Genomic DNA, 27828 nt, shown 5'->3' on the forward strand with positions numbered 1-27828 from the left:
ATATTATTATCAACATTGAAAAGTAGTTTAAACAATCCGTGGCGAGTTCCGGCACTTCGCTGGCAAGCTCTACTCCCACGCTCTATGCCCAAGCCTGCAGCTTATAATTTTTAAGCATATATAAATGTTATGTAATCATATAATAGCTCGGTTGTTAGCGCATCGGTGTTTCATTTTGATGGGCAGGGTTCGATTCCAGTCATGGTAAAGTTTTTTTTTTCTTTTTCATTTGTTAGATTTGCATGTAATTATAATATTAACATGCTAAAATGAATTCTTACCAACGATTTGATTTTTTTTTCTCAATTATTTATGTAATTTATCGACGCCCAGTCGGAAAACATGAACAGGGTTATAAACACTTTTCTTACTATAGCTATATGAACGTAGCTTTTTTTTAAGCAATTTAGAAATATTTAGAAGTAGTTGAAATAATCCACGGGGATTTCCGGCACTTCGCCGGCAAGCTCTATCCCCACCTTTCGTACTCAAGCCTGCATTATACAATTTATAAACATAAACATGATGTCAGAGATAATATGTTAGCTCTGTAGGTAGAACACCAAGCTTTCATTTTACCGATTAGGGTTCGATCCCACTTATAGCCAATTTTTTTTTTTCATTAAAATTTTATATAAATACAATAATTGGTTGTTTGTATAAGTTCAAAATCAATTCCTAGTGTCTTTTAAAGACAACATTTTCTAAAAAAGAGAATTCATAGTAACTCGTTCCTCACCCTCAGCTTATTTTCAGAAAAACAAGTTTTTTTTCGTAATTAATTGAAAGAATAATGTAATAAAATATATGAATTGATTTATAAGTATATAAAGTCACTTGAACAAGAAACAGAAAAAAAAATTGCCTATGACTGGGATCGAACTCTGCCCAGCAAAATAAAAGGTCGAGGTTCTAACCACTGAGCTATTATAATTTCAATTACACAAACGATGCTTGAAAATTATAAGCTACAGGCTTGGGCACAGAAAGTGGGGGTCGAGCTTGCCGGCGAAGTATCGGAACTCGCCGCGGATTGTTTAAACAATTTTTTATTGTTAATAAGTTGTTAAAAAAGGCTATTATCAATGTATTTGTACAAAAAAAGGTTAATGGCCCTGTTCAAATATTTTCTCATTTGTCATTGATTAATTGAAAAAAAAATTTTACATAAAAATTGAAATTTAAAACTCATTTTTGGCATGATAAAATTGCAATTACATGCAATTTGAATAAAAAAAAAATTTTGCCGCAATTGGAATCGAACACCGTTCGGTAAAGTAACTGGCGAACCTTCTGACTATAGAGCTAGCATATTTTCATTTGCTTTGTTTACGTTTAGATATCGTAAGCTTCAGGCTTAGTAACAGAGGGTGGGGAATGTGCTTGCTCGTCAACTGTTCGAACTCGCAGTCTTCTCTGAAAAATAAGACGGAGATAGATAGACATATTTTGTGCTCTGTCTTGCTCGGAACAGATTATTCTGAAATTTGGAAATTTCTTGGTACCCTAAGGCTCCCTTTTTGTAGTGCATCCCTGAAAATTATCATTTTTCGAACGATTTCTCTGTTACCTACTCAATTTCAATTGATATCAAGCTTCGGCTTTTCGCCGCACAACGTGAGGGCGTAAAGTCAACTCCGGGAAACTTTCTGACTTCAGCCCAGCCTTAAAAGATTGTAAAAATGCCTTTGACTGACATCTTATTGGGGACGGATGTCACGCTCCCAGCCTTAACATCGAGCTTCGGCTTTTCGACACACGAATCGAAGGTGTAAGATCAAGTTTAGGAAACTTTCTTCAACAATTTTTAAACAGTCGATATATGACTAAATGAACTTTTTCACGTTACCATGTAGAATACCATAAATTCATTTTTATCGACTACTAACAAAGAAGGTTGTAATTTAAAAAATTATGTTTCATCATAGTTTTCAAGATGTCACACTGAGTATCTTCCAATAAACTATTCCTATCCTGGTTAATCGTGAAAACCACCCCTATTCTGTTAAATCAACAGATACACCAATCCTATGTTTAAGTACAGTGGAATTTTGAAGCTATCATTGGCGAAAAAGCTCAGTAGAACTTTTAATGTGAAGGCAGACATAGACAAGCTTCAGCTTCGTAGAGAAAAGTGAAAAGAGGTTTACGAGTTGTAAAAGCGGCAATGGCGACACTTCAGGGGTTGTCGCTACGTTTACGACGCCACATGTGTAAAAAAATGTAATCCAAGAATTACTACAATCTAATCAATTAAGGTTTGTTAAATGAATAATACTAAGTAATGTTGAACTTGTTAATCTTATGCTGAGTAATTTTTTTGGTCCTTCTCGAAACAGAGAAGCATAAGAAATTTAACGAGTTGATACAAATTTTAATGCTATTTTATTCACTGAAAGCTATTGATGTAATCCAAACAATTATTATAGGTTCTCGTATTTACATAAATTGAATTACAGCCGGTGTGGAAAGGCGAAACAGATAAGGTGGAATGGAAACGATTGAAAAGGGACAATGTTACATCACGAAATGGAGCATTTGATGATAAGGCCGACCGACGAATGATAGTAATCGGTGGGCCAGAAAAACAAGAGTACTTCCTCAAGTGATGAGCGAGACTCGGCATCACCTTCGTTCCGTTTCGGATTTGTATGCAGCCGATGAAATAGAGTCATTACTTCTAGAAGAGATTAAAGATTTAGAACCACCACCTTCAGCTTATTCACGACCTGAGGATATACAAGACTTCGAAATTGGTAAAATTTTTAGATTTAGAATCTTACAACAATTATTTTAATATAGAAATTATATGTAATAATACTCTTGCCTTCAAACAAAAATATAAAATATTGCCAAATAGTTTATTAATCAAACGTTAACAAAAATATGGAGCATGAATAATTATTTTCTCTGTCATTCTAGTAATTTATATTACATTTAATTCATATTATCTTAAAGTTTGATCATTCAGTAAAGACCAAAATTAAAATATAACATTCTTCTCTAGTTAATATTTACCGTTCTAATCAAACGTAATGAATGTTCACAATTGAAGCTAAATAGAAAATGATATAAATAATTTCAAATATTTTGAGAGTAAAACGATACAAGTTTATAAATTGTATAAATTATTAATTGTGCTGGTTAAATTTTTTTAGAAAATTAATTCAAGTCATTTTATCATTATTCTTCATCATTATAATTATTTTCTATTATATTTCATTGTTCATAATTAAATTTCTTCAATGATAGTATAATCTTTAAGACAACAACTTAGTAGTCTTTTTTTCCAAACTGTATTTCATTTGATAGAAATGTCCTAAAATAAAGATAAGATAAAATTCAATCATTCAAAAATAAAATATATCTTATTTAACAAAAAAATGAAGAGTTTATATATTTTTAGTTCCATTGAAACAGTTTCATTAACTTCTAATTCTATGAAAAAATTATTTTTAAAAATTTGTTAAATTTAAAAATAGCAGGAAGTAGAACAGGGGGAGCAATTAGCTCCCAATCTTCAGAGTTGGACTCACCTGGAGTCCATTCAACGGTCCATTCGTGGGATTCACATGCCAATTACCATGGACCTTATGGACATGGAGATCACAGACATGGCTCTTCCTCCAATGCACTGCCATGGCCTCGTTCCAACCACTTGGTTCTTTATTGTGACATACAGGGTCATATTAAAACGACGACGGGTATCTTCAGACTTTTATTACTCGTAAGTTTTCATTATAACATTAATATTTATAACTTAAGGATCAATAATTATGAATAGTCTAATACGAGAATTAACAAATAATTATTTTATAAATGCAGATAACATCCGTAGCATGCTTGGCTACACTTTGCAGTGCTGGTACTGCTAATGTTAGTCTCTTTATGTTACCCCTGGTTGGAAGATTGAGATTTATCATTTTCGTAGCTGTTTTTTGTTTACTTGTCACAACTCTTTTCCTCTTCCTAGATATCTCCCACATTGTTTATATGTTTCCTCTCAATTGGGATAAATTTGTAAGTATTTTGCACAAATTATGTACTTAAACTAAATATATCAATCATTCATGGCATCTTTATTCCAGAATTTTTGGATATTTACCAGTATTGGAGTATCATACGTTATAGGATGTAGTTTACTCGGCTTATCAATATGGGAATATCATTTAAGTGGCTGGGTTCCACGACGTACACGTTCTCAACTTACTGCTGCAGCTGGTCTTGCTTTTTCTTGTGCATTTATTGCTTTTATCCTTTCGTGGATTCATGGTCGTACTGGAATTAGTTGTGAACCCCCACCTTCTCACGATAACTCCCAAAGTCAACTTTATAAACCAGTTGAATCTTCTTCGTCAGGTGTAAGTATACAGTAATTAAGTGATTTTAAAAACAATTAATCAAAGTATATAATATGAATATTATTTACAGTTGACGTTAAAAGATAAATATCCTAAACAACCACCCCCTTGGGTTGTAAAAAATCAAAGGTCAAAGAAAAATACTGACAATGAATCAAATGGAAATGGAAATTATGATAAATATAAATCTGGTCAAAGGAAAGATCATTGGGCATCAGCAAGACAACATTTTCTATCATCACAAGATGATGAAGAAATTCAAACAATTCAAAGAGAAGAAAGTGATCTTGAACGTAAGCGAAGAAGAAGAAGACATGATGGTGACAGCGCTTCTAGTGGTAATGGTGGTTTAAGTCGTAAAAGTGAAGGTATTGAATCTAAACCAAGAAAAGTACCACAAAAATTACCTCTCCAGACAATTGAAAGGCCACAGCCGCGGAAATGTAATGTATCAAAACAATCAAGCACTGGAAAAGTTCTTAGAGCAACTACCAGCAATGATCTACAAAACTATGTTGCTGCAGTGAAAGCATGGGAACTCGAAACTGGGAATAATATGAAAGATAGCGAAGCTATAAAAAAATCACTTATCGAAACTTCAATGTGGTCAGAATCGTGGCGACAACCATCTGATGATGTTCAACCTTGCTCTAGTAAAACAGCTGATTCATATACATTTGCTTAATCATTTTGAATAGAACGCTGAAACCATCTAACTCGAACGTTTTCGACATCATGTACAAAATTATTCTCGCCTTGTAAATTAAGCTGCCATCAACATATTTTGCCCAAACATTCGCTTAGTCTATAAATTATTTTCATGGACGACAGATAATTATTACGATAGCATGTATACTTAATAAAATGAATCATACGAATATGTTTGGTGAGAAGGATTAATCTTCTTTATAGGAGGTGATTATTATAATGCACAGTAGAAAAATTAAAAACGAGAACGGAACATGAAAATTAAAGCAGTAACTATTAATTGATAATAAATGTATTTTTATGCCAACACAATTTAAATCATACATAATTGGTAATTTTTTGATGTCAGTGAGTGAAAAACTATAATTATTATTGAAATCATTTATTCATGTAAATTAACTTCTTATATTCGTTCATTTTTATCCAATTATAGGAAATAAATTATTCGCGTGAATGTAGATTGTGATATGTTCAAAGAAGCATGAGATACAATAATAATATTGTGTGTCATTCAAAGATGAAATAAAATTGAAGTTGTAAAAATATAGATGGGCTCACATTGTCCAAGTGTTCTAAATGCGATTGTCGCATTATCGGGTCATATGGTGTCTTAATTGTATCATTTCGATCCGTACATATCGCGTGAAAGAAATAATAATATTCAAAGTGTGCCCAAATTCCGATCCGTTGAAAGATTCTATTTAAAATAATATCAGAGAAACATTATTTTACCACGGTTTTAATACCTTTCTACCGCCCAAGCAAATTTATATTATACTACTTGCTCTATTTGACATAAGTTTTGTTAACACGATATCACTTATTTTTTTGATGTGATTAAACTATGAAAGAAAAGATTATGTGAACAAAAAAATATTCAAACTGATAAAAAATTCTATTGAGAATTTTCTTAGGAATATTGTATTACCAACAAAGAAAAAATGTTTTTATAAAATTTCATGAGTTCACAGTAAATTTTTCACATAAAAAATTCTCATAAAACAATCTACTTTTTAAAAAAAACTTTTCTAGAATAAAAAATAAAATAAATATTTATTTATTCAGTAGTCACTTTAATTTGTCCTTAGCATAAATTCTTTAAACTATATTATTGAAAATTAAAATGTATTATTAACAAAATACCATATAAAACAAGTAATATTTTTTAGAGAAAATAATTTTTCCTCTTTGCAATAACATTAAATTTGAAAAAAAGAACTACGTCAAAAAATAAAGTAAAAATAATGAGTGTTCATCTAGAATTGTAATTTAGTTTATAAGTTAGTTATAAGTTAATCAAGTAACGTTCTATCTTTTCGCCTCAGTCCTAATATTCAAATGACTATCAATTAAAGTATATTGGCGAACTCTTAGCGAACATGAGGATGATGAAATTTTTTCACTGCCAGAAAACTATAAATGGCTTCTAATTAAGGTCAATTGATTTAGGTTCATTATTAAAAGGAATTCCTTTAAACTAAAATATCTTCATCACTTTTATTCTTTTCACTTATTCAATTAATCGAAAATAAGTTGATTGATTCAATCACTTTTTTATGTGCAAATGATAAATCACACAAAAAAAATCATGTGAATTATATCTAATTGTATAGAATAATTGTAAAAAAAAACTATCCTGAACATGAGTTTGAAGTAAAAATATATGAATAAAATATATATTTTATAATTGAAATCTTGGAAACACGAATTTCAAAAAAATTAATGCGATTTACCTCAACTATGTCTCAAATTAGAACTTCGGAAAAAACTTTATTCACTTTTAATTTGATTATTTTTTGCTATATCTCTTAACGCACAAATTAATTGATATAAGTATATACAATAAATAATGATTATTGTCGCATCATAATTACAGTAAAAGAAGAATTCAAGTATATCAATATGATAAAACCTCCTAAATATATGTTTTTTTTATATTAATAACATAATTGTCATTCCCAACATTTGTTTTGACGCATATTGAGATAAAAAATAACTGCAATTATTTTTTATAGTTTTCAATAGTTTCACTTACAATTTCTTAATCAAATCATTGTTTATACATATATGTATATCATGAGCCATTTTTCTCCATTATACTGTTATTGTATTCAAAAGAATAACTTTTAATAGTTCTCGATTCATAATGCATTGATTATTTTAGAATTGATTGAACATTTTTCCAGTTCAATTCAGCCAGTTTCAAGGATTTGGTCTAGTGACAATATTAATTAATGATTCGTCTGTATGCGAATAATTTTACGGACTGAAATATGCTCAGACCGTTTCTATTAAAAATTTTATTTAAATGAAAATTGAAAAGTTTGTCGACATGTTTTTGTATAATGAACATTTTACATTCAGCGAGCTTGAAAAATCGAATATTATATAGCTTATCTTATAAAGAGAAATTATGGAAAAACTTATAAGATTGTACTTTGTTCAATAATGACTCAAATGAACCAAGGAATTTTTATTAATAATTTAATTGTCTAATATGAATTGTTTCAATATACTATGCATTTATATATTCTTGGAAAAAAACACTTTTTTGATGAATATTCAAAAATAACAACTTATAAAAATACAATTCTGTAAAATATTTTTTTAGTAATGCATGCTATTTGTATCACCTTTCGTCAATTCGACAGTAGTATTATATAGCTTTCGTCGTTTAGCATTTGTTTTACTTTTAGATGATAAATCACAATATTGAGGAGTATCATTTGGATAGTTATATACGTAACGTGATCTATACATAGGTAAAGCATGAATGTATGGAAACTGCAATTTTAAATGAAATCATTTATGTAAAATGACCAAGTTGTCACTAGTGAGTGAAATATTTTATCAACTTTTATACCTCTTGTTGTATTTTAGAAGAAGGGTAAGAATTCCAGTCTGCTGCTCTAATACAAGGATCATTAGCATTGGAATATTGTGAATGAAACAATTTTTGACAATTTGTAGATTTATTCATTGTTTTTGCTTCAAGCTGTTGAGTAGTCCAATGAAATTGTTGTCCATAATTCGTATAAAATGAATCGAAATCTCCATAACTTTGACCAGATGAAAGCGCCAAAGAATTTGCTACAGCCACTATAATAATGAAATTAGTATTAGTATTTATACAGTTAATTTTACATGGTTCGCATTAAAAAAATTTTCTCACTTTTTGCACGTTGAATATGTAGTAATGCATCATAGTATTGTTGTTTATAAGCAGTTAATTCATTTATTGAATTAGTTTGATGTATTGAGCTACTGTTTGTAGTTTTCAATTCATTTTGAAGATTATTTTTTTTTTGTGTGAAAGGTGAATTAATTGATCTTTGATAATGAGAATAGGGGAGTTTTTCTGTTTCAATATGTATACTCATACTTGGAGTTTTATCAGTTGGTTTTTGTACAGACACATCTTGTTTTAATCGATTTAGCAAATTTTCTATACAAACTTTTAAACTTTTATTGACTGTTAATGTTTCAAGAATATTATCCGCAAATGGTAGAAAAGTTGGGAAGTTTCTCTTTTCATCAGATTCAATTTTTTTCTTTTCAAGCGAATAATCAATGTGTTCTTTTAAATTTAATTCTTCTTTCTTTAAAAAATTTTTATATTCAACATCATTTAATACTCCCGGCACTTCAATAATCTTTTGTGAAATATTACTTGATAAGTCATATTTATTAAACAGATTTTTTTCTTTTTTAGATGATTCTTGATTCTACGTAATTTAATAAAAATTCATCGCATATTAAAATAAATCATTATTCATTTATAGAATTTCATTTTTATAGTATAACTGAATAAATAATGTTTGATTATTATTCTGACCTGATAATGATTAAAATAATGGATATCCGGCACATTACAAGAAGTAATTGGCAGTCTTAAATATTTATTATCCATAGTTTTCACTAATAGACTACGACAAGGGAAACTCGATTGAACTGTACTGCAGTTGTTGACGAATAAAGGAACTTGATTCGAACTCCAGGTTTTTTGATAACTTATAGGAGGTATATACATAGAATTTGGTTGATGTTTCACAAAATAATGATGACTTGGATAGTGATTACAACCAAGATGATGTGGATATTGAATATTTTGATCATGAGTATAAACTGTCTGTGAAGGCGTTCTTAATTCTTGAAACAAATGACAATCAGATGATGATTTCTGAAAAGTATAGATTTTAATATGATGGAATTTTTATTTGTTTATAAAACTTTTGAATACCTGAGAGAACATTATGTGTTGATTAGTAACTTCTATATAGAAATAACTTCTAAAGTAATAAAATCGTTTGCTTCCACTGCTGAATTCTCAAAAATATTGTTAACTTCTTTTAATTTATCTCTTTTTTTATTACATTTGATATTACAATACAATTGCTCTTATTCTCTGATGATAAATAAGTTTATAATCATATAAATAAGGCTTTGAAAAAATAAAAGTTGATAAAATACCAATTACTCTTTAATGAACTTGTCTTCGTTAAAAGTTTTTTATTTAACCTGATACTTGACAGAAATAACTTGCAGTTGTCTTTTAACACGTAATCAAATACATAAAGTATATGATAATGAAAACATTTGAACGACGAATCGAAAACTATACAAGAACTAAATCAATTTATACAAAAGTTATATTGTTATTATCAAATAAGTTTCATTAGCAAAAATTTACCCAAAAAAACCAAGTATATTTTTCTTCTCACACGGATTGTACATTCTGTTTTTAATTAATTAAATTCAAATTTACACTCGCGTTATAGTTACTCGAAATTTATGATTTCTCATTTTTTAAGCAAAGAAAATAACACTATGTAAATAAATTATTTATTAATTGAATCCATTCTTTCAGTTGAAAATATTGAAAAATCGCTCTAAACTATATATTTCATCAATAAAAAAATTTTAACCATATGAAAAAAAAATTAAGAATTTTTTTAAAAACATTCTTTCTTTTTAAAAATTATCAAACATACAATTATCAATTAAAAATGTAGATTTTAATAAAATAATAAACATCTTTGGGTTAATTGTAAATCATGTAAAAAAAATTCTAAATATCAATTAATGAAAGTATTATTAACCAAATGACTGTATCGAGTATTTAGCAGGAAATTATTCATTGAAATTAATTCCATTTTTAAAAACAGACAATCTGCAGTTTTATGATAATCTCCAAGTGTTAGACAAATATAAAGGATTTTGGATTATTATAATGAGAAGAACGGTAAAAAACTATTAATTTTGCAGAAATGAAGTATGTTGATAATCTTTGTGATTATTACAGATTATTTATCTTGCAAAAAAATCCATATAAAAGCGAGCTTAAAAAAGAATCATCATACAGTGTAAAGATGGTTTGCACGAGAGATTCTTGTGCGTATTTAGTGCTTTTTTTAATTCTAGTTTATTCTGTCAGTGGTAAACCATCACCGAAACCTTCACCATGGGCGACTTACAAAGGAAAACCAGGTAATAAATGAATTGTATGATAAGAAAAATTCCAATTGTAATACAATTTAATAAAAAATGCCTCAACAGTTTTTTCACGATCTTTAGGTGCACCAGTAGCGCCGGGAATGGACACAATCACTGTTCCGTACATTGGAAAGAGTTCTCCATTCTTTCCCAAATTTGTAGACCCAAAAATGATGATATCTAAAAAAACTGGTTTCTTGAGCAATTTATTCGGTGGTGTTGGACCTGTTAATTATCCAATGAGTGCTGATGCAAACTTCTTTCCTTACGTAGCACCAAAGCCAAGCATTTATGCAAGAAGTGTAGAAAGTGAACCTTCACAAGATGTTTCAGATCTCAAAGAGATATTAGGAGATGATAAAAATGAAGAAAGTCAAGCTAATGAAGAAGTTAAGAGAGGTATTTTTGGACCAGGAATTTCTCCATTTGGACCAATAAGTCCTTGGTCACCTCAGTTTTCTCCAAGCTATGGTTCACCTTTTTATGGTTCCAAGTTTGAATATAATCCATCTGCTGCATCTGCTTCTCGAAAAAAACGTAGTCTCACATCGACAGTGACTAGTTCTCCTCCAACTTATCCCCCACCACCACCGGTTTATCCAGGTCTTGATCCTATTCCTGAAGAATCAGAAAGTACTTTGAAAACATCATATCCATTGACATCAGGTATGTTTGGACCATTCGGTCCCTACGAAGGTTTCAGTCCTGCTCCAATCATTGATCCTGGTATATTCATCGCCAAAAAAACGGCTTTTCTAAATAAACTTTTTTCAACCTTGGCTACTAGTACCCCTGCAACACCTCTCGATTTTCTAACACCTAAGAGTACTATTGTTCCACCAGGATTCTGGTCACCATTCGAAACTACAACAACTGAAGTTCCTGTTCCTAAAAGTACGATTGTTCCTCCAGGCTTTTGGTTACCATCTTCAGTTATTCCTAGTCCTGGAGAATATACTCAAAAAGTAGCTACATTTTTAGACAAATTATTTGAAAGTATAAAATTGAATAAAACTCAGCTAGCTTCTCCAGATAAAATTGCCAGATCTCTTGGGTTAGAATCAGATGGTACTAAAATTCAAGTTAAGCGATCAATTGAAGACCTCCAAACATTAACAGCAGTAAAGGATGCTATTGTTGACTCAATTATTACTGAACTTGCATCATTAAAAACTGAAATGGTGAATAATATGAATGATTTAATTGTGTCTCAAAAAATGGTAACAACATCAATGTCTAAGAAACCTATAAAACCGATGAAGACAGCATTTGCAGGATTTTGGGCTCCCAATGTTGATTATACTGCACCATTTAGACAAAAAATGGTTGTACTGAGTCAAATATTTGATACCCTTACTGAAATTCAAAAAAATATTACTGTAGCAGTATCAGAAGCTATCAAAAATAGTGCTCCATCGACAGAAGCTCCAGCGTACGACGACTTAGTAGATTATAAATTTCCAAACAATTACCTATTCAATGTAACTCTTCTTGATGCTGTAAAAGGAAAATTGGCTGATCTAAATGCTCCTAAAACAGATTACCAAGTACCCATGCCTTTTTGGATGGCTTATGCTAAAGGCGCAACCATAAAAAGAGATGCAGATAATGAATATAAAGATAATGTCTCCGGGACTGAATCTAGTGATAATAAAGATCAGTACAAACGAGCTGTGAAAATGTCTATGCATCAAGGTTATCAAAGTATGCCTCCAGGTACTATTGAAAGTGTTCAAGCTGGTGGAGGATCTGTTCCTGGACATCAAGGCGGTGGAATAAAATTTTTTGTAAGTTAAATGACTGGTTTTATTTAAGCTTCTATTATAATTTACTTAAACAAACTTAAAAAAATTTATAGATACATAGAAAATAGTAGGCAAAATAAGTACTTGTGTTTGTAACAATTGAATTTAATTACAGATACAAATGCCCAAGTCAAATCCATCTGGTTATTAAAAATGTTAGTCTTAATAAAAAGAAAATTTTATAAATACAGAGAAAAGATGATTTTTTATTTGTTGTAGGACTCACAATATAACAATGATGATTGGGCGAGTTGGTCTGAATACATTAATAATCAATACAAAGATCATAGACATCATCATAATCATCATTAGAAAATTATTCATTTATTAATATATTCCACTTCGGAATCCATAAGGAAAATCAAATTAAGTTCCTACAATATATATGTAAAGATTATGGATTCATTGAATAAAGTATCGGAGAAAAATTGTAAACTGCTATTTTTTTTTATAAACTTTATGATTTATCTATTTTTCAAGCCGACTGAATTATTTTGTGCATGGGTGCAATCCTGCATCAAGTGCGTTGCTTTGTGTCTTTATGATCAGCAATGCATTGCACGCAGGATAGCCCTCGTGTGCTGACCAACATCATACATCAAATTCATATTTATTATAATAGTAACAATCATTCCTAATTACAACATTTTTATTTTATCGACTATCTATTCTATTTATTATACAAATTCATTTTTATAATTGAAGAACTTGAGAAAATACTGGTGTTGATCTTGAGTATTGTAACGAAAATTATTATTTGCTTTTGTTGATTTTTCCCTTACATTAGTAGTTACTATAATATCACCTTGATTTTGTAACACGCGTTATTAATTGTTCTACCTGATTATCTATTCGCATCACCATAAAAAGTGATGTTAAAACACTTCCTACACTCACTAAAAATGATAAACCTTCAAAAATAAGTTTCGGTGCAAATATTTTCCATACCATTAAATGACGGCAATGAATGGTGGCAGCAAGCATGCAGCCAAAAGTCTAAAACACAAGAAATTATTCGTGAAAAAATTATTAGATATCTGTATTGTGAAATAAATTTTTTAAAAGTATACTTACACGAAAACCATGAATAAGTAAATATTTTCCGGCCACGGAAAATACAGCATTATGAAATATCAATTCTTTATCAAATAATATTAATTCTCCTCTCTTCATATCATTTTCGAAGCGAAACTTTTTAACCAACTTGGGTATCATGATATAAATAGTGAAGGGAACAATTACTAATAAGGGTAATGTAAAACCTAATATTATATGAGAACCAAACGTGTTTATACCTGCAACTCGAAAAAGATAATTGTTAATTAAATAAATAGTTATTATTATTTTTCATCGATATCATATATACCTATAAGAATTGCTGGTATAATATGTCCATAAAAATGCCCTCCTGTTCCAATGAAGGCAGCATCCCAATGAATAGTTGGAAAAGTTGGCTGATGTCCAGTTCCATAAAAAAAATATTCAGCAATGAGAAACCAACAAAATATTGACAGTGTAGATATTTGGAAGAACTCCACTGAAAAAAAATTGATTAAGGAGTTTTTAAACTATCCTGTATTCAAATACAATTTTTATTATGAATTATTATTCATATTTACCAATGTCATTTGCATTTCGATATCTTTCCATTGTCGTAATACCTAATACTATAATGCAAGTGACAATCATTAAGAAAACACTGGAAGCTAAAATATTTCCTAATAATAGGGCATAAAGAAGTATAAAAAAAACAGCAACCGAAATAAATGTTGCACTATAAACAGTTCCAAGTCCATATATAATAGGATTATTGTCCTGATCTTGTTCTTTTTTTATATAAAAGAGTTCTTTGACTTTGTCAAACAATTTTGGCACTATATTTTCTCCCTGATATAGATTAAATACGTCTTTCTTTTGAGGTAATAAAAATACCTGAAGTGGTTGAATAAATAATATGAGGATTGCAAATGATATAATAAAATATACTAATAACGGAATTGTATCCATTTGATAAGATGAAACGAATTTCATTTTTGCATTTTTCGGCAATTGTTGTAAAATCCAGTAACATCCTATACATACAACAATCAATCCTGGACTATATCGAACAACCGTTGTACTAAGTGAAAAGCCAGTAAGGTTGCCACAATTTTTCAGCCAAATTCTTATAACTGTAATAAGTAATGCTAAACTTACAATCGTAAGTAAAACTTTTTCAAGACCATTTGAAGTAATTGATCCAACTTTTCCTGATAATGTTGATGCACATGTTTCTTGATTTTGTTCTTCTCTACAACGCCAAAAATAACTTGACATTCGAATTGCTAAACAAACAATTACAGTCAAAATGACTAGTATTGGCTTGTATTTGTGAGGATTATTAGGCTTTTTCATTTTATTCTTTTTATCATATGAATCAGTAGAATCTTTCCAGATATTGTAATTGAATAACCAAATAATAGTAATTAACAGAAATGAAAGTACTTTGTTCTCTTCAATAACGTAACTGTTTGAAAATAAACCACAAAATGTTAAAAGTAAAATAACTCGTGTAAAGTAATTGAACTTATTTTTTTTCGAGTTATTATACCAAGTTGTGGATATTATTTCCCAGTTCTGAATGATAAAAATGACTAGAAGAATGAGAGATACAACCCCAGTTGAAAAAAATAATGTATTTATAAAATCATATGTTACTTGAAAACAATATAACATACATACTATAATTAATGTCATTCCATTAAAGAGTACGGAAATTCGTAAAAAATATGATTCAAGTATTTCAGTCATGGATTGTTCCGGAATATTATTAATTATTAAATATGCAAAAAACAAAGTACAAAACATGAGCAATAGTCCTTTTAACATTAAGTTTGAATCAAATTGTACCCAAATTTTAACACAAGCATCACGAAGAACATTTAAATAATCTTGAGAATGTTTAACAAATTCGTTAAAGCTTTCATTATTATCAACAGTCTTTACTTCTTCTGCTAGTAGTTTATATAATTCATTAAGCTCTTCAAGTTTGTTATCAGTAAATAAAAGTGATTCGGATGAATAAACGTCTATATATTTTTTCGTTTGATATATGTTCCTCCAGAGAGAATGAATAGAAAACCAGAAATCAGATCTTTTTGATGTACTGGGTATCACATCTAAAATAACAGATCCAAGATTAGAAAATGGTGTAGGACTACCTAAAATAGATGCTAGAGTGGGAACAATATCAATTTGATTTCTTATGTTATCATTGATGATATTCTTTTGCAAAGGAGTTTTTGAATACACAAACATTGCAGCTTCCACTTCATTAGGACTATCGCCACCATGATCTCCAGATTCTGTCATACCGTGATCACCAATAACAAATAATACTGTTTTTTCATCCAACACTTCGATTATTTCTTCAATTAATGAATTTGTTTCACTTAATTTTCGAGCCATTTCTGGATGATTCTGTCCATGTTTATGACCACAATGATCTACTCCTAAAGTATGCGCTATTAATAATGACCAATCTTTTTTCTGCAGCTCAAAAAATATTCTATTTCTTACTTCTCTATCCACTGTATCTAAATCCCACACGTTAAAAGAGGGTGAAGGAAATTGTCGTAAATATTTTCCAGGAAATAAATTTGTCCACGTATCATCACCCATAAATACTATTCCTTGACTTGCAAGTTGATCAATTAAATTATCTTCATTTATTTGTTCTGAAGCAAAATTCGAACTGATGTCAATAAAAGTTGGTAAAGTACCGGTAGTTAAAGCTTTTAATCTTTGCATTGTAGTTGTTGGAGGTTCTGCAATACTTTTGTATAATCGTGTTTGCATTGGATATTTTTCAAGTAATTCATGAACAATTGGAATTTTATTATGATAATAAGATGTATTAGAAATATTTTCTTGCCAATGCATAAATTCATATTTTAAAGCATCAACAACTAATAAAACCACTTTTGCTCGAGGTTCAAGACAAATCTCTGCTGCAGTTGTCGGATCTTGAAGAATCATCTCAGCATTACAAGTATCTGATAAGTAACATGGAGTACAATTGCTACGCTCCATTCGAGCAATCCGAGTCAAAAAAAAACCATTGATGAAAAGAAGTAAACCAGATATCATTAAATAAGATATCCATGTAAGAAATATAAAATAAGATATTATTTTGACCATGATTTATTGGTTATGATAACTATTTTTTTAAAAACTTTGTAAACTTCGTAACAAAATGAAATATTTTAATTTTAGTGAATTATTTTTTTATTGTAATGCCCATTTTTATATTATCAAATATGCCACATGTACATAAGTAACATTAATTGATAAATTAGACTTTTATTTAATTACTTAATGTAAACTACACACAATTCACGACTATTTTTAGAGAGTATACAGTCGTGAATCGAATCTTATGATATATAACAACAGTACACTTTTGATGAATGAACAATAACTCCGATTGCACATTTGCTCACAAATTCTTTAGTTAATAAGTCATTAAATATTGTACATTAAAAATGCAATGCATAAAAACAATACAATTATTAATTGTAAATATTAACAATTAATTGAAATGTAAATATTCACGAGAATGTAACCTCCAAAAAATTAAAATAATAATAAAAACTGTTTTACTATTGAAGAAATAAAAGATACATACTTTACCGATCTCAGAAATTGATGAAATGAAAAAAGATAAAGCATCAATGCTTTTTTTTGTTTCATGATGGACTTTGAACTTTCTAATCCGTTCTTATTATACATGGTACAGGTTATCATAGTTAACACTGTGCATTCAGATTACTTACGTTCAACAATTGTTGAACTTAGTATTGTATTCTAGTTCTCATTTAAATACTTATTTTCTAAGAAAGTACTCCAACCACAAATATAAGCTTGTTTATTGAATGTTTTTCAAATTATTAATATAATTTGTGTTTACATATAACTACTATGAATATCAAAAAAGTTTTATAAATTTAAATCAAGTCTTAAAATAAATACATATCTAAATTCTTTTTTTCGAAATATAAACTAATTTAACATAATTTCATAATGCTTTTTTATCTGCGATCAATAACGAGAATAAGTGGACTAAATTATGTCAAACAAAACTATTCTACTAGTAATAAATTAATTAGTATCATAAAAAATGATAATACAGGTAAAAACTTTAAATTTTATTATAAATGATAATAATTACGCTTGTCAACGTCGAAAATTGTCATTGATACCAGTTTTATTTCAATTTTGTCAATACTTGTTATTTACATGAAAAGTTTACGTGCTGTCTATTGGAATGTGTATCGATACTTTTAATATAATTTGTTAATTGGGAACATCAAAAATAATTTCTCTGATTGTATTTTATATTGTTTGTATTAATAAAATATTAACATATAGTTCACATATACTACTATATATTGTCATGTATTATATATGACGTACTATTGTTCAATAATGAGATTTTCAATTTGTTTAATTATGATAATATTGATTTCCATTTAAAAGCAGTAACATTTATAAATTATTTTACATTCCATTCTGTTAAAACGACCCTAGTAGTCAAATCAACATAAGACTAACAGCAGACTTACGTATGTCGGCCTAAGCTTATTATTTAAATATGTATCTGCCGTTCATCTAAAGCAGACAATCACCAAATTTTCGGCAGGAAACGTCAGACAATGAATAGCAATCTGATGTAGAACGAAAACAGATGTACGTATGTCTGACAGAAATTCTTACATTAGGACTGGCTACTAGGGTATAATTTATTTCTCGTTCTTTGTGTTATATGCAATCTAATTGATATAATTTATTTATAGATACAAGTATTATTTCAATGGAAAGAGCACCAGTGAATGGTTTGAATCTTGAATTATTACAAGAATTAAAGAATTCTCTAATAACTGCACAAAAAGATGGAAGCAAAGGTGTTATTCTGACTTCATCTCTCCCCACAATATTTTCTGGCGGTTTAGATATAATGGAAATGTATAAACCTGATATGAAACGTGCTAGACAATTTTGGGAAGAGCTTCAAGAAACCTGGTTGACTCTCTACGGTTTGGGGATTCCAACTGCGGCAGCAATTAATGTATGGCAAGGCGATTATTAAGTTATACATAATGCCTTTATTTTGAAGAAGTAATAATCACATTAACTAAAAAAGTTTCTGCATACTAATTAAAAATTTCTGTACTACTTTAATTATTGATGTATTATTTCAAGGAAAGCAACTTTTTTTAATAAAGTGCACTCTTGAATATTCATAGGTGATATTTGTTTTGTATTAATATTTGTTTCAATATTATTTAAGGAAAAATCATTCTATATAATAAATTCTTTTTTTTATGATAAATAAAGTTTAGTTCAATTAAAATCTCTTTTTAAATAATTTGCAGGGAGCTTGTCCAGCTGGTGGTTGTTTAATGGCAATGTCTTGTGAATATCGGGTGTTTGTAAACGGAAAACATACAATGGGTCTAAATGAAACAAAATTAGGTATAGTAGCACCAACATGGTTCAAAGATGTATATATTTCTACCATCGGTTATCGAAGAGCCGAATTAGCATTATTACAGTTAGTATTCCTTTCTGTTAAAAGTATTTTATTCATTACAATAGACTAATATTTACTTATTTAAATTCATTGTAGAGGAGCTCTATTTCTGCCACAGCAAGCTCTTGAGATTAATTTAGTCGATGAGATTGCGTCTAATAAAGAAGATGCTCTTACTAAATGTCAAAAATTTATCGATTCTTTTTCAAAAATTCCTGGTAAGGTATTTTTATTATTGAATCATAATATCAAACTATTTATTTCTCATAATAATTAAACTATTTATTAAATTAATTTTTTTTCGAACTAGCTATTGGAAGACGAGCAACTAAATTAAGTCTTCGAGATGGAATAATGAATAAACTGAAAAAAAATCGAGAATCAGATGTTAACGTATTTTTGAAATATCTCGAAAATCCATTTGTACAAAAAGGATTAGATTTATACATTCAATCTCTGAAAAAAAAGAACTGAACAAAAACATATTTGTCTATCGTTATATTTAAACAATTTTATATATTTTTTATCGAATATTGTAATAATTAGGACCTTAGTCTTACACAAAGTGTTCATCAATGATATTTTATTATAAAAGTATTCAATAAAACAGAAATAACTTTTTATATATTTTATCCGTCAAGGACAGCTGCAACATTCGCTGCTAGTTTATTGTTTTCGAATAAACCATGGTGTATTTGATTACGTTGAAACTGTAAAAAATGCGATATCTCTAAAATCCACTGCCGATATAACATATTTTCCGCGCTAAAAATAATATCAAAAATGGTTATTTAATGAATTTTCGAAAAATACTAACGATTATTATTTTTAATTACTTGTTCAATTCTTCTATTAAACTCTCTGACCAAAGATTAACTCGATTAATTATGGTACTTTCTCGAGTATCAATAATCTGAAAATGATTATCCAATAATTGTTGAATTTTTTTGAATAATTCAACAAAAAAAAATTTCAAAACAATCATGGTTCAAATTTAATCATAAATATCAAGTAATAATCTATTATAGGTCTACCAACTTGTAAATGGATATCATAAGATGTTGTTAAGATATTATGGAAAGTATTTAAGTCTCCACAAATGTTTACCAAGTGATTAGGAATTAACGATTCTTCTCTGATACTATTGATAAATGAAGTTACAATTCTATTTATATTGTCTCTATACTGAATCATAAAATTGCGCATTTGAGTAAATACTGTCCGAACATTATCCAAGAATACGTCTTTCATATCAGTCAAATTATTTTTGAATATTTCAATAAGATCCTAGAAGATATAAGTAATTACCAAATATGTTTAATACATTATTTATTATATAATTAGTAAAACTAAACTTCATATTGCTCATGAAGAAAGATTTGGTCTTCTAAAAGTTGAGTCCACATTTTTGATAAAAAATCGTTAAATTCATTTACAAACTCTCGAGCTTGTACAATATTATTATCATCTAAAAATGTACTTTGAACTTTTGATATCTCAGTCTTCAAGTTAGTTTTTACACATTCATCATTATCGAAGTTTTTAAATTTTCTTAATAATAAATTTCTTTCTTCTATAATGAAATCGATAATTCTACAAAAAATTAAGAATTACAAAGTTTACATGGATGAATTATTAATTTTCTATAAAAAATTATTGTAACAAAATAAATTTATAGAAATTTGCAATATTTTTGCAAAAAAGGATATGATGTGATTTTAATAAGTTAGAATATTTTACTTTACCAGATGAACAGTTGTTTGTATATGTATATGATGTGTAATAAATAAATAGTGTCAGATAATGTTTATAACGATTATATTATGCTATAAATAATGAAAAATAGTTTCAATCAACTGTAAAGTTAATTATTGAAAATAATTGATACGGCCAAAATATTGTTATTGACGATCACATATTTTCCATAAAAACTGATTTATTATAAATAATTAAAAATGGATTTTTTGGATCGGATAGATGAACGGGTCACATTCATGTCGTAAACAGAATTAACCGTGGAAGCCCCCTTTAAATTGTGCCTCGACCAATTTTAAGTGTCAAATATTGGACTTACTTTCTAGATTTTTTGCAGAGATTATTTCGAGCATTTTCAATAACTGAATTAAATTCTTTAATTTCTTCTAACCGTTGATGATGTTGATTTATTCCGAATTTATAAAGTTTATGGCAAACATTCGTAAAATTAAGTTTGAAATCTTCAAAAGCATTTAAAGTGTCATCGTTAATTGTCTTGATAATCAAACCACCTATTTGAATGTAAAATTATTGAATTGGAGATTAGAGTTTATTTAATGGTATCATATATGCTTTCGAACAAGTGATTGTAACATTACCGGTGTCATGTTGGAATAGTATATTAAAAAACTCTTCTTCATCCAAATTTTCAACAAAAGCAACAAAATCCTGAGCTGTTTTCTGTTGTTGATTGTGTATTTTATCCTGTGAAATTTTGGTCTCTAATTCTTCTTTTTCAATTCTCAGAATATCTCGTCTTTAGTAAATTTATAAAAAGTATAAATGAGAAACTGTTAGTAATTTAGCTTAAAATCTTTTTAGCTTTTCAGCAAATCATAACGTTAATGAAAAAAAGTCCATTACACTGAGTAATGAATTTCTTAAATAAAAAAAATGAATTCAAATTTAAAGTAAAACTCTATTTATAGATAATTTTATGCTTTAAAAATAAAATTATTTCAAGTATTTTATTATATTATTTTCAAAAAGAGGGTTGGAGCAACTTCAAGTTACCTATATAGTTGAGCAGCATAATCATGATCATCTTTATTTATTAATACATAAGAAAAATATATCACTTGTGGTAAAAATGCTTTGAAATATTTCTTATAATTTTCTTGTTGAATACAAGGATTTCCATTTATATTTACTGAACGTAATTTTTTAAACTTGCGAAGATAAATGACCTGACCATATGTGTTATTATAAAATTGTATAATTAAAATATAATAAATTGTTTTACATTATTAGAACGATATTGAATAGTATCTTACATGATCCCATGTTTCAATGTTATTATCAGCAATACTGAAAATAGTAAGATTTTCTAATTTATCTATTTCTTGAATTTCTATAATTTGATTTCCAGTAAGATAAAGAAGTTCCAATTTGACAAGATGATTCAAATTCTTCATAACTTTAATACGATTAAACGAAAAATCCAATTCTTTTAGTTGTAACAATCCATCCAAGTTTTCTATATTCTCAATTAAGTTGTGTGATAAGGAAAGTTTTACTAAATTTTTCATTCCCCACAAAAGATCTATTTTTCTAATTCCTGAAATGAAAGATATATTTTACTATTTTAACTATCAAGTATATTACAATCTAATAGTCAAAAATGCATATAAAATATTTGAAATAATTTTTTAGCTTAAAAAATCAAGTCTTAAATGATTGAATAAATATAAATTACCTAGAAATTCAATTTGAATATTTTCAACCTCCTCTAATTTAATGGCAGTTGTATTAATCAAATTACTGCACTTTCTATTTAAAATTTGTTTAATTATTAAGTTGATAAGAGTGTTATAAGTAATCACTCCTGCCGTCTTTTGATCCTCTTCTACCGGCACATTATTATCTATTTCTACATCATTCAATTCATTTTTATTCAGCATTATTTAAAAATTTATGTACTAATAATTAATAAAATAAAAAATAGATATTCAATTGAATTTCATGCAGTAATAGACTCGGTAACTGAGCAACCATTCGCACAGTACAGTCAATTAAGAAAAACTACTACGTTTGTTTATCAACTTCCAATAAAAAAAAAGGTTAATTTTGATTTTTGTTTTTTAACAAAAAAACTAAGAAAGGAAAAATTTCATTTTAACAGATGTAAATAAAAAATCAATCAAGAAAATGAATGGTTTATCGAATAAGCAAAATGGAGCATTCTATGAATTTATCAGTTGATGTTTGCTCAGCAAAAACATATGTACCAATCGCTAAAAATTTTCGTTATGTCGTAGAATTTGTAGTAGATTTCGTTTTTAAAATTGACATATGTAAAAGTATGAGTATAAATATAAATTATTCCTCTATTATTAAATTCGAACGTTACAAATTTGAATTCTTTTGCACTTTTTCTGTACATCCACAATAGATCGATTTTTTTAACAAACAACCTATCGATGTTGGTTTAGTATCGATGTTTTTCTGGAAACATCATCCATCCTAGAGTCCCTTGAGAAAGAGTCTGGCAAGACGACACCATATTGCTCAATTCCTGCCTATTTAGAGTTCTATGAAAACTTACGGGACTTTAGTTCTGCCTGACTCTATCTTAAGGGACTCTAATCCATCCCTATCCGTGATGATTCAATGTTTTGGACTTGAATCGATATTCCAAAAAACAAAACAATTTTTTATTTTTTTTCCGGTATCGCAAATATTCAATTTTAGTAATATTTGTCAAGTCTTATTTCTATGAAGCAGTAATTCGTTTCATGCGCGTGAGCAGGGACAATATAATTTGACATTTGAGATAGTAATGTTGACGTGACGTGTTGAAATATCTATGTTCATACAGTTTATAACATAGACGTAAATTAAATTTCCTACTCATTTTAATTAACATTAGAAATGAGTGCTAGTTATTGTTACTACCATTTCAGTTAATTATTGAATTCTATTTTTTTCTCAATAAGTTTTGTTGAAATTGGTCATCTAAATAACGTTGAACTTGATGAGTCAATATTTGTGCCACGAAACCCGTAAAATAACATAGTATTAAAGTACAATGTGCAGATAGTGAAATTAATTTTTCTATAAGTTTAAGGGATATAATTAAAATTATAAATTAACATTTTTTGCGTTGTAATATTGTGTATTTACGCCGTCGTGGTTTTAGCCTACCAGTAATTTTTTAACCACATGACTCATATGATTCAAAGGCTAGTTATTTACACTATCAATAGCATTACGTCGTAAGCGGCGTCGGAGTGATCTAAGAACTAAGAAAGGATTTAAAATTCAACTGCAAAGGTGTTAAACACCACGCGGTTTTAAAAATGTCATTTTTTGGAGTCAACGTCAACCCTTTTTCGACCCCCGTCGGTCAAAAAATAGGTAAGAATACATTCATTAATTTTTTATGCTTGACTGTTCATTTTTATAATATCTATCGTTTTATCTTTGACCGAACATATGTATAGGTGCATAATACCATAATTTAATCTGTTTCGAGTCAAGCTATTGTTTTCAATTACCTACGTTATCTTTAATATATCAATTTACATATATTTGTGCACATAGCACAATGTGTGCTATATATACATATATATGTGCATTTGTATATTCTATTAAATATGTTATTATTCTAAATTATTTCTTATTAATATAAATTCATATGAAAAACCATTAAATAACAACTTTGTTGATTTTTTTAGAGCAAGCCACAGAAAGTAGTTTACCTAGTGAAAACTGGGCTCTTAATATGGAAATATGTGATATAATAAATGAAACAGAGGATGGTCCAAGAGATGCAATAAAGGCAATTAAAAGACGTTTGAGCCAGGCTGCTGGAAAAAATTATACAGTAGTTTTGTATACTTTAACGGTTTGTAAAATTCAATTGTATTTAATTACTTATTTTTCGTTAAAAATTGCTTCAATATACATCATTTGGAGTATTAAAATTATTATAGGTACTGGAAACTTGCGTAAAAAATTGTGGTAAACGCTTCCACAGTTTAGCTTGTTCACGTGAATTTGTATTAGAACTCGTAAAAATGATAGGACCAAAAAATGAACCACCAACAGCTGTTCAAGAAAAAGTATTGAGTTTAATACAAACATGGGCTGATACGTTCCGCCATCAACCACACACCCAAGGTGTTGTTCAAGTTTATCAAGAGCTTAAAGCAAAAGGAATGCAGTTCCCTATGATTGATTTAGACACAATGGCGCCTATAATAACACCAGAACGGGTAATTATTTTTGGCATTTTAAGAAAGTAAAAATGAGGAAAAATTATGTTCATATCTTCGAAAGCATAACAGTATTCGAATATAGTTATATTGTACTTTGAATATTGTAATTATCAACTCTTCAGAATTGAAAAAATTTATTATGATAGATGAAATGCAACTTTTTTGACAAAAGCTTTTATAGTCGTTGAATATCGAGTCTATTATGTAATAGGTTAATGAAACAATAAGATTTATTATCTTATCGTAAATATGATAGCAAATTTTAATATTGTTGAAAGGGACATCTTATGGTAATGCGATGTCATACAAAAATATTTGCATCTATCATTTTTAATTTACAGCAAATATAATAAATATAAAATAAAATTGCTTAATTTTAGATTTCTTTTAATTCTTTCAGTTTATTGAACCAAGTTTCTCTTATTTTAATGTACATATTTCTATTGCTAGCTAAAACCCTATAATTACAATAATTATGACTGTGAGATAACGCACATCTGTTAGAAAATAAACAAAATTCTAATTATTTTAATTCTTAAAGTATTGCTTTTTTTAAATACTCATATATTTACTGTTTTTTTAAATCGCAAAATTTTTATTTAACACAGTTATTACTTTCTATACATGAATCCTAATTATTTGTTTCAGAGCGTGCCTGAAGTTACGAACAATGTAGTTCATGCTATTGGTAGTGACCATACTAATGTCGATGGATGTGAATCAGGAATGGTAACAGCTGCTCAGCAGCAGCAAATAACACAAGTTCAAGCCCAACCAATACAACTATCAGATCAACTTCTTGCAAAGCTTCAAAGTGAACTTGAAGTAGTTCAAGGAAATATGCGTGTACTCTCAGAATCTCTCCACTATTGCACAAGTTTAGAACAACAAGTACAAAAAAGTCAATCAGGAGATTCTCGTCCAGATCCAGCAGATTTGGAACTTATGCACCAACTTTATTTTACTTGCAAAGCAATGCAAGAACGTGTTGTTGATCTTATTGGAAAACTTGTACATGATGAAATGACTGCTGAATTATTGCGTATCAATGATGAATTGAACAATTTATTTCTTAGATATTCGCGCTACACTAAGAATAAAACTGCTGCACCAGCGAGTGCAATACTTGCCCAAACGATAGGGCATCTGCCTAATGAAGCTTCTGGAAATACTTCCAATGGACGGACCGAAAAATCGCTAATAGATCTTGAAGAAGACTCAGTTGATACTCTTCAACATCCAATGTCTGGAATGAGTAATTATTTTTATTCTATGTCAATAACATACCATCATTAACATAAAATATAATTAAATTTTCATTTTATTACTTGAACAGGCATTGCTGATGTTGATAGCCATAGTAAAACAGTCGTACATCCAAATAAACATGATGAATTATTGGAAAGTGATGAGTTTGATATGTTTGCACAGTCTCGAAATGCTACTTATGAAAGTACAAAAAACAGGTAAAATAAACGTTTATTATTTAATTTTTTATGTAATTGAAATTGATTGAATGGTAATAACTATCATCTAGAACAAAATGTATGTAAACTTAATATGCTTTATTAACTTTGTTATTAACCTTATAAAATAGTTCTCGACTATAGCATTATATGGTTTCATACACTGATAAAGCATTACAACTTTTACAAACTGTTTTCTTTGTGTGAACAAATTCACAATAAACCATCATTTTTTACTTTCACAGTGGAAGTAAATACGAAGACAATATTGAAAATTTGAGTAATACCAGCAGTCTTAGTACAGCAATTTTAAATCGTGGCTCTAATTCACAATCAATAGCTGGAGATGGTTCTATAAATACGAGGAATCCAATGGTGGGTATTTAAAAAATATATTGTAATCATAAAACATTTTGTTTTCAAAAATGTGCTTTATTGTGCAATAGCTTATTTAGTTAGAATATAATTATTGTTTTCGTCAATTACTGTTTTATATTTTATTGGTCTTATGTTAATTACAATTATTTTTCATTTGATGTATTATTTAGCCAAATCGAGAATCAGAATTCAACGAAATGGCTGCATGGCTCGATAGTACGGTAAGTGATTTTTGTTTGCTGCTTTATTGTTGCATTAAGTGTTTCTAAAAAATTAAATGTTCTTTTATTTTTTCTCCAAAAGAGATAATAATTTTGGTTTATTAATATTTTCAGACTGCAAAAGAACATGGTGATCAAGAATCTTTAACATCTTCGGAATTTGAAAGATTTCTTGCAGAACGTGCGGCTGCAGCAGAAGCTTTGCCTAATTTACCTACTGTTACAACAACATCAAGTACAACATCTACTGGAAATACGAACATTCAACGACAAATTAACAAAGATCAAGATAAATCACTCTTTGCCCTCTGAATCAATTATTTTATTAATTTGTATTATCAAAAACAGTCAACTTATAATGATATAATTATGGCTTATAATATTACAGGAAAATATTGTACTAACGGTAAAATTCTAAGATGATATAGTTAGATTTGCTGCTTTGCTTTTACGTACTTATTATTGATAAATTAATACATGAGTCAAAAAGTACATATGGCAGACCGAAAGTTTGATTATCAAAAAAAAAAAAAGTAAAAAATTATATTAGACGCTCGTAATACATTGCCTCTTAAAAGAATATTAATAATCAATTGCAATTATTATATTCAATTTATAGCTCTGGAAAAGACATTAGATTTTGGTAGAAGCATACTTCACATATTTGTCTACGTATGTTTATTGTATATAAGAATTTGCTTATTTTAGTTGTTCTATTTTATTTAAAGGGTGAATCATTGAACTATAATTAATTAAATAATTATTTTAGTACCTTATATAAAGTCTGTTATGTATAGTTTTATGGTATTCGTATATTTAAATACCAAATATTCTATCCTAATGATTGCCG

The 27828-nt window shown here is 28.5% G+C and overlaps 7 protein-coding genes across 17 annotated transcripts; 4 read left to right on the forward strand and 3 right to left on the reverse strand.

Moving 5' to 3' along the window:
• Positions 1–1980: 1980 nt before the first annotated feature.
• On the forward strand, positions 1981–10291 carry LOC118067228 (uncharacterized). 4 transcript variants are annotated; one of them, XR_004690343.1, is made up of 7 exons: positions 1981–2258; positions 2460–2756; positions 3483–3727; positions 3826–4020; positions 4089–4361; positions 4432–5417; positions 10235–10291. XR_004690343.1 is itself a non-coding variant. In XM_035083869.1 (6 exons), exons 2-6 carry the CDS (start codon positions 2609–2611, stop codon positions 5044–5046), a joined length of 1476 nt encoding a protein of 491 aa, XP_034939760.1. In that variant the 5' UTR covers positions 1981–2258; positions 2430–2608; the 3' UTR covers positions 5047–6024. The 4 variants fall into 4 exon arrangements, 3 of the variants coding, with proteins under 3 accessions (XP_034939760.1, XP_034939759.1, XP_034939761.1); XM_035083869.1 differs by lacking the exon at positions 10235–10291 and having other exon boundaries at positions 2430–2756; positions 4432–6024; XM_035083868.1 differs by lacking the exon at positions 10235–10291 and having other exon boundaries at positions 4432–6024.
• LOC118067229 (uncharacterized) lies at positions 7615–9603 on the reverse strand. 2 transcript variants are annotated; one of them, XM_035083871.1, is made up of 6 exons: positions 9547–9603; positions 9310–9474; positions 8905–9249; positions 8242–8794; positions 7933–8168; positions 7615–7853 (listed from the first exon to the last, which is right to left on the reverse strand). In XM_035083871.1, the coding sequence occupies exons 2-6, from the start codon at positions 9319–9321 to the stop codon at positions 7677–7679; spliced, it is 1323 nt and encodes a 440-aa protein (XP_034939762.1). In that variant the 5' UTR covers positions 9322–9474; positions 9547–9603; the 3' UTR covers positions 7615–7676. The 2 variants fall into 2 exon arrangements, with proteins under 2 accessions (XP_034939762.1, XP_034939763.1); XM_035083872.1 differs by lacking the exon at positions 9547–9603 and having other exon boundaries at positions 9310–9480.
• Positions 10292–10405: 114 nt separating the features above from the next.
• LOC118067218 (uncharacterized) lies at positions 10406–12802 on the forward strand. 3 transcript variants are annotated; one of them, XM_035083849.1, is made up of 4 exons: positions 10409–10556; positions 10626–12349; positions 12483–12522; positions 12587–12795. In XM_035083849.1, the coding sequence occupies exons 1-3, from the start codon at positions 10439–10441 to the stop codon at positions 12516–12518; spliced, it is 1878 nt and encodes a 625-aa protein (XP_034939740.1). In that variant the 5' UTR covers positions 10409–10438; the 3' UTR covers positions 12519–12522; positions 12587–12795. The 3 variants fall into 3 exon arrangements, with proteins under 3 accessions (XP_034939738.1, XP_034939740.1, XP_034939737.1); XM_035083847.1 differs by lacking the exon at positions 12483–12522 and having other exon boundaries at positions 10406–10556; positions 10644–12349; positions 12587–12802; XM_035083846.1 differs by lacking the exon at positions 12483–12522 and having other exon boundaries at positions 12587–12802.
• On the reverse strand, positions 12483–16947 carry PIG-O (phosphatidylinositol glycan anchor biosynthesis class O). The gene is made up of 4 exons (XM_035083845.1): positions 13987–16947; positions 13734–13904; positions 13442–13662; positions 12483–13363 (listed from the first exon to the last, which is right to left on the reverse strand). The coding sequence occupies exons 1-4, from the start codon at positions 16544–16546 to the stop codon at positions 13169–13171; spliced, it is 3147 nt and encodes a 1048-aa protein (XP_034939736.1). The 5' UTR covers positions 16547–16947; the 3' UTR covers positions 12483–13168.
• Positions 16948–17102: 155 nt separating this feature from the next.
• Positions 17103–19658, forward strand: LOC118067221 (enoyl-CoA delta isomerase 1, mitochondrial-like). 2 transcript variants are annotated; one of them, XM_035083855.1, is made up of 5 exons: positions 17103–17537; positions 18202–18473; positions 18781–18959; positions 19035–19156; positions 19249–19658. In XM_035083855.1, the coding sequence occupies exons 1-5, from the start codon at positions 17429–17431 to the stop codon at positions 19410–19412; spliced, it is 846 nt and encodes a 281-aa protein (XP_034939746.1). In that variant the 5' UTR covers positions 17103–17428; the 3' UTR covers positions 19413–19658. The 2 variants fall into 2 exon arrangements, with proteins under 2 accessions (XP_034939746.1, XP_034939747.1); XM_035083856.1 differs by lacking the exon at positions 17103–17537 and adding an exon at positions 17965–18094.
• On the reverse strand, positions 19535–23452 carry LOC118067219 (dynein regulatory complex subunit 3-like). Of its 3 annotated transcripts, none has more exons than XM_035083852.1 (10): positions 23044–23452; positions 22390–22563; positions 21968–22251; positions 21708–21880; positions 21293–21450; positions 21013–21205; positions 20294–20531; positions 19977–20225; positions 19775–19851; positions 19535–19703 (listed from the first exon to the last, which is right to left on the reverse strand). In XM_035083852.1, exons 3-10 carry the CDS (start codon positions 22220–22222, stop codon positions 19568–19570), a joined length of 1479 nt encoding a protein of 492 aa, XP_034939743.1. In that variant the 5' UTR covers positions 22223–22251; positions 22390–22563; positions 23044–23452; the 3' UTR covers positions 19535–19567. The 3 variants fall into 3 exon arrangements, with proteins under 3 accessions (XP_034939743.1, XP_034939742.1, XP_034939741.1); XM_035083851.1 differs by having other exon boundaries at positions 22922–23452; XM_035083850.1 differs by having other exon boundaries at positions 22390–23385.
• A 22-nt stretch (positions 23453–23474) lies between these two features.
• LOC118067220 (TOM1-like protein 2) lies at positions 23475–27511 on the forward strand. 2 transcript variants are annotated; one of them, XM_035083853.1, is made up of 8 exons: positions 23475–24050; positions 24371–24540; positions 24629–24910; positions 25562–26168; positions 26250–26379; positions 26625–26754; positions 26928–26978; positions 27093–27511. In XM_035083853.1, the coding sequence occupies exons 1-8, from the start codon at positions 23993–23995 to the stop codon at positions 27288–27290; spliced, it is 1626 nt and encodes a 541-aa protein (XP_034939744.1). In that variant the 5' UTR covers positions 23475–23992; the 3' UTR covers positions 27291–27511. The 2 variants fall into 2 exon arrangements, with proteins under 2 accessions (XP_034939744.1, XP_034939745.1); XM_035083854.1 differs by lacking the exon at positions 26928–26978.
• The last annotated feature ends 317 nt before the right edge of the window (positions 27512–27828 follow it).

The sequence above is a fragment of the Chelonus insularis genome, unplaced genomic scaffold, assembly GCF_013357705.1.
Source record: "Chelonus insularis isolate UGA/USDA-ARS -01 unplaced genomic scaffold, ASM1335770v1 contig_370_pilon, whole genome shotgun sequence".
NCBI lineage: Eukaryota > Metazoa > Arthropoda > Insecta > Hymenoptera > Braconidae > Chelonus > Chelonus insularis.

Excerpts from the sequence above, each read along its gene's own strand:
- LOC118067228 (XM_035083869.1), top strand. The coding sequence starts at position 2,609 with ATGAGCGAGACTCGGCATCACCTTCGTTCCGTTTCGGATTTGTATGCA. Across the intron at positions 3,728-3,825 it reads TCTTCAGACTTTTATTACTC|ATAACATCCGTAGCATGCTT; the intron begins GTAAGTTTTCAT and ends TTATAAATGCAG. Across the intron at positions 4,021-4,088 it reads CTCTCAATTGGGATAAATTT|AATTTTTGGATATTTACCAG; the intron begins GTAAGTATTTTG and ends TCTTTATTCCAG.
- LOC118067229 (XM_035083871.1), bottom strand. Across the intron at positions 8,795-8,904 it reads ATTATTTTAATCATTATCAG|AATCAAGAATCATCTAAAAA; the intron begins GTCAGAATAATA and ends TAAATTACGTAG. Across the intron at positions 7,854-7,932 it reads CTTCTAAAATACAACAAGAG|TTTCCATACATTCATGCTTT; the intron begins GTATAAAAGTTG and ends TTAAAATTGCAG.
- LOC118067218 (XM_035083846.1), top strand. The coding sequence starts at position 10,439 with ATGGTTTGCACGAGAGATTCTTGTGCGTATTTAGTGCTTTTTTTAATT. Across the intron at positions 10,557-10,625 it reads GACTTACAAAGGAAAACCAG|TTTTTTCACGATCTTTAGGT; the intron begins GTAATAAATGAA and ends ATGCCTCAACAG. Across the intron at positions 12,350-12,586 it reads GCGGTGGAATAAAATTTTTT|GACTCACAATATAACAATGA; the intron begins GTAAGTTAAATG and ends TATTTGTTGTAG.
- PIG-O (XM_035083845.1), bottom strand. The coding sequence starts at position 16,546 with ATGGTCAAAATAATATCTTATTTTATATTTCTTACATGGATATCTTAT. Across the intron at positions 13,905-13,986 it reads TCGAAATGCAAATGACATTG|TGGAGTTCTTCCAAATATCT; the intron begins GTAAATATGAAT and ends ATTTTTTTTCAG. Across the intron at positions 13,663-13,733 it reads TATACCAGCAATTCTTATAG|GTATAAACACGTTTGGTTCT; the intron begins GTATATATGATA and ends TTCGAGTTGCAG.
- LOC118067221 (XM_035083855.1), top strand. The coding sequence starts at position 17,429 with ATGCTTTTTTATCTGCGATCAATAACGAGAATAAGTGGACTAAATTAT. Across the intron at positions 18,474-18,780 it reads CAACTGCGGCAGCAATTAAT|GGAGCTTGTCCAGCTGGTGG; the intron begins GTATGGCAAGGC and ends AATAATTTGCAG. Across the intron at positions 18,960-19,034 it reads GCCGAATTAGCATTATTACA|AGGAGCTCTATTTCTGCCAC; the intron begins GTTAGTATTCCT and ends AATTCATTGTAG.
- LOC118067219 (XM_035083850.1), bottom strand. The coding sequence starts at position 22,594 with ATGCTGAATAAAAATGAATTGAATGATGTAGAAATAGATAATAATGTG. Across the intron at positions 21,881-21,967 it reads ACATTGAAACATGGGATCAT|GTCATTTATCTTCGCAAGTT; the intron begins GTAAGATACTAT and ends ACATATGGTCAG. Across the intron at positions 19,704-19,774 it reads TTAATAGAAGAATTGAACAA|CGCGGAAAATATGTTATATC; the intron begins GTAATTAAAAAT and ends TATTATTTTTAG.
- LOC118067220 (XM_035083853.1), top strand. The coding sequence starts at position 23,993 with ATGTCATTTTTTGGAGTCAACGTCAACCCTTTTTCGACCCCCGTCGGT. Across the intron at positions 24,051-24,370 it reads CCCCGTCGGTCAAAAAATAG|AGCAAGCCACAGAAAGTAGT; the intron begins GTAAGAATACAT and ends TGATTTTTTTAG. Across the intron at positions 26,169-26,249 it reads ACATCCAATGTCTGGAATGA|GCATTGCTGATGTTGATAGC; the intron begins GTAATTATTTTT and ends TTACTTGAACAG.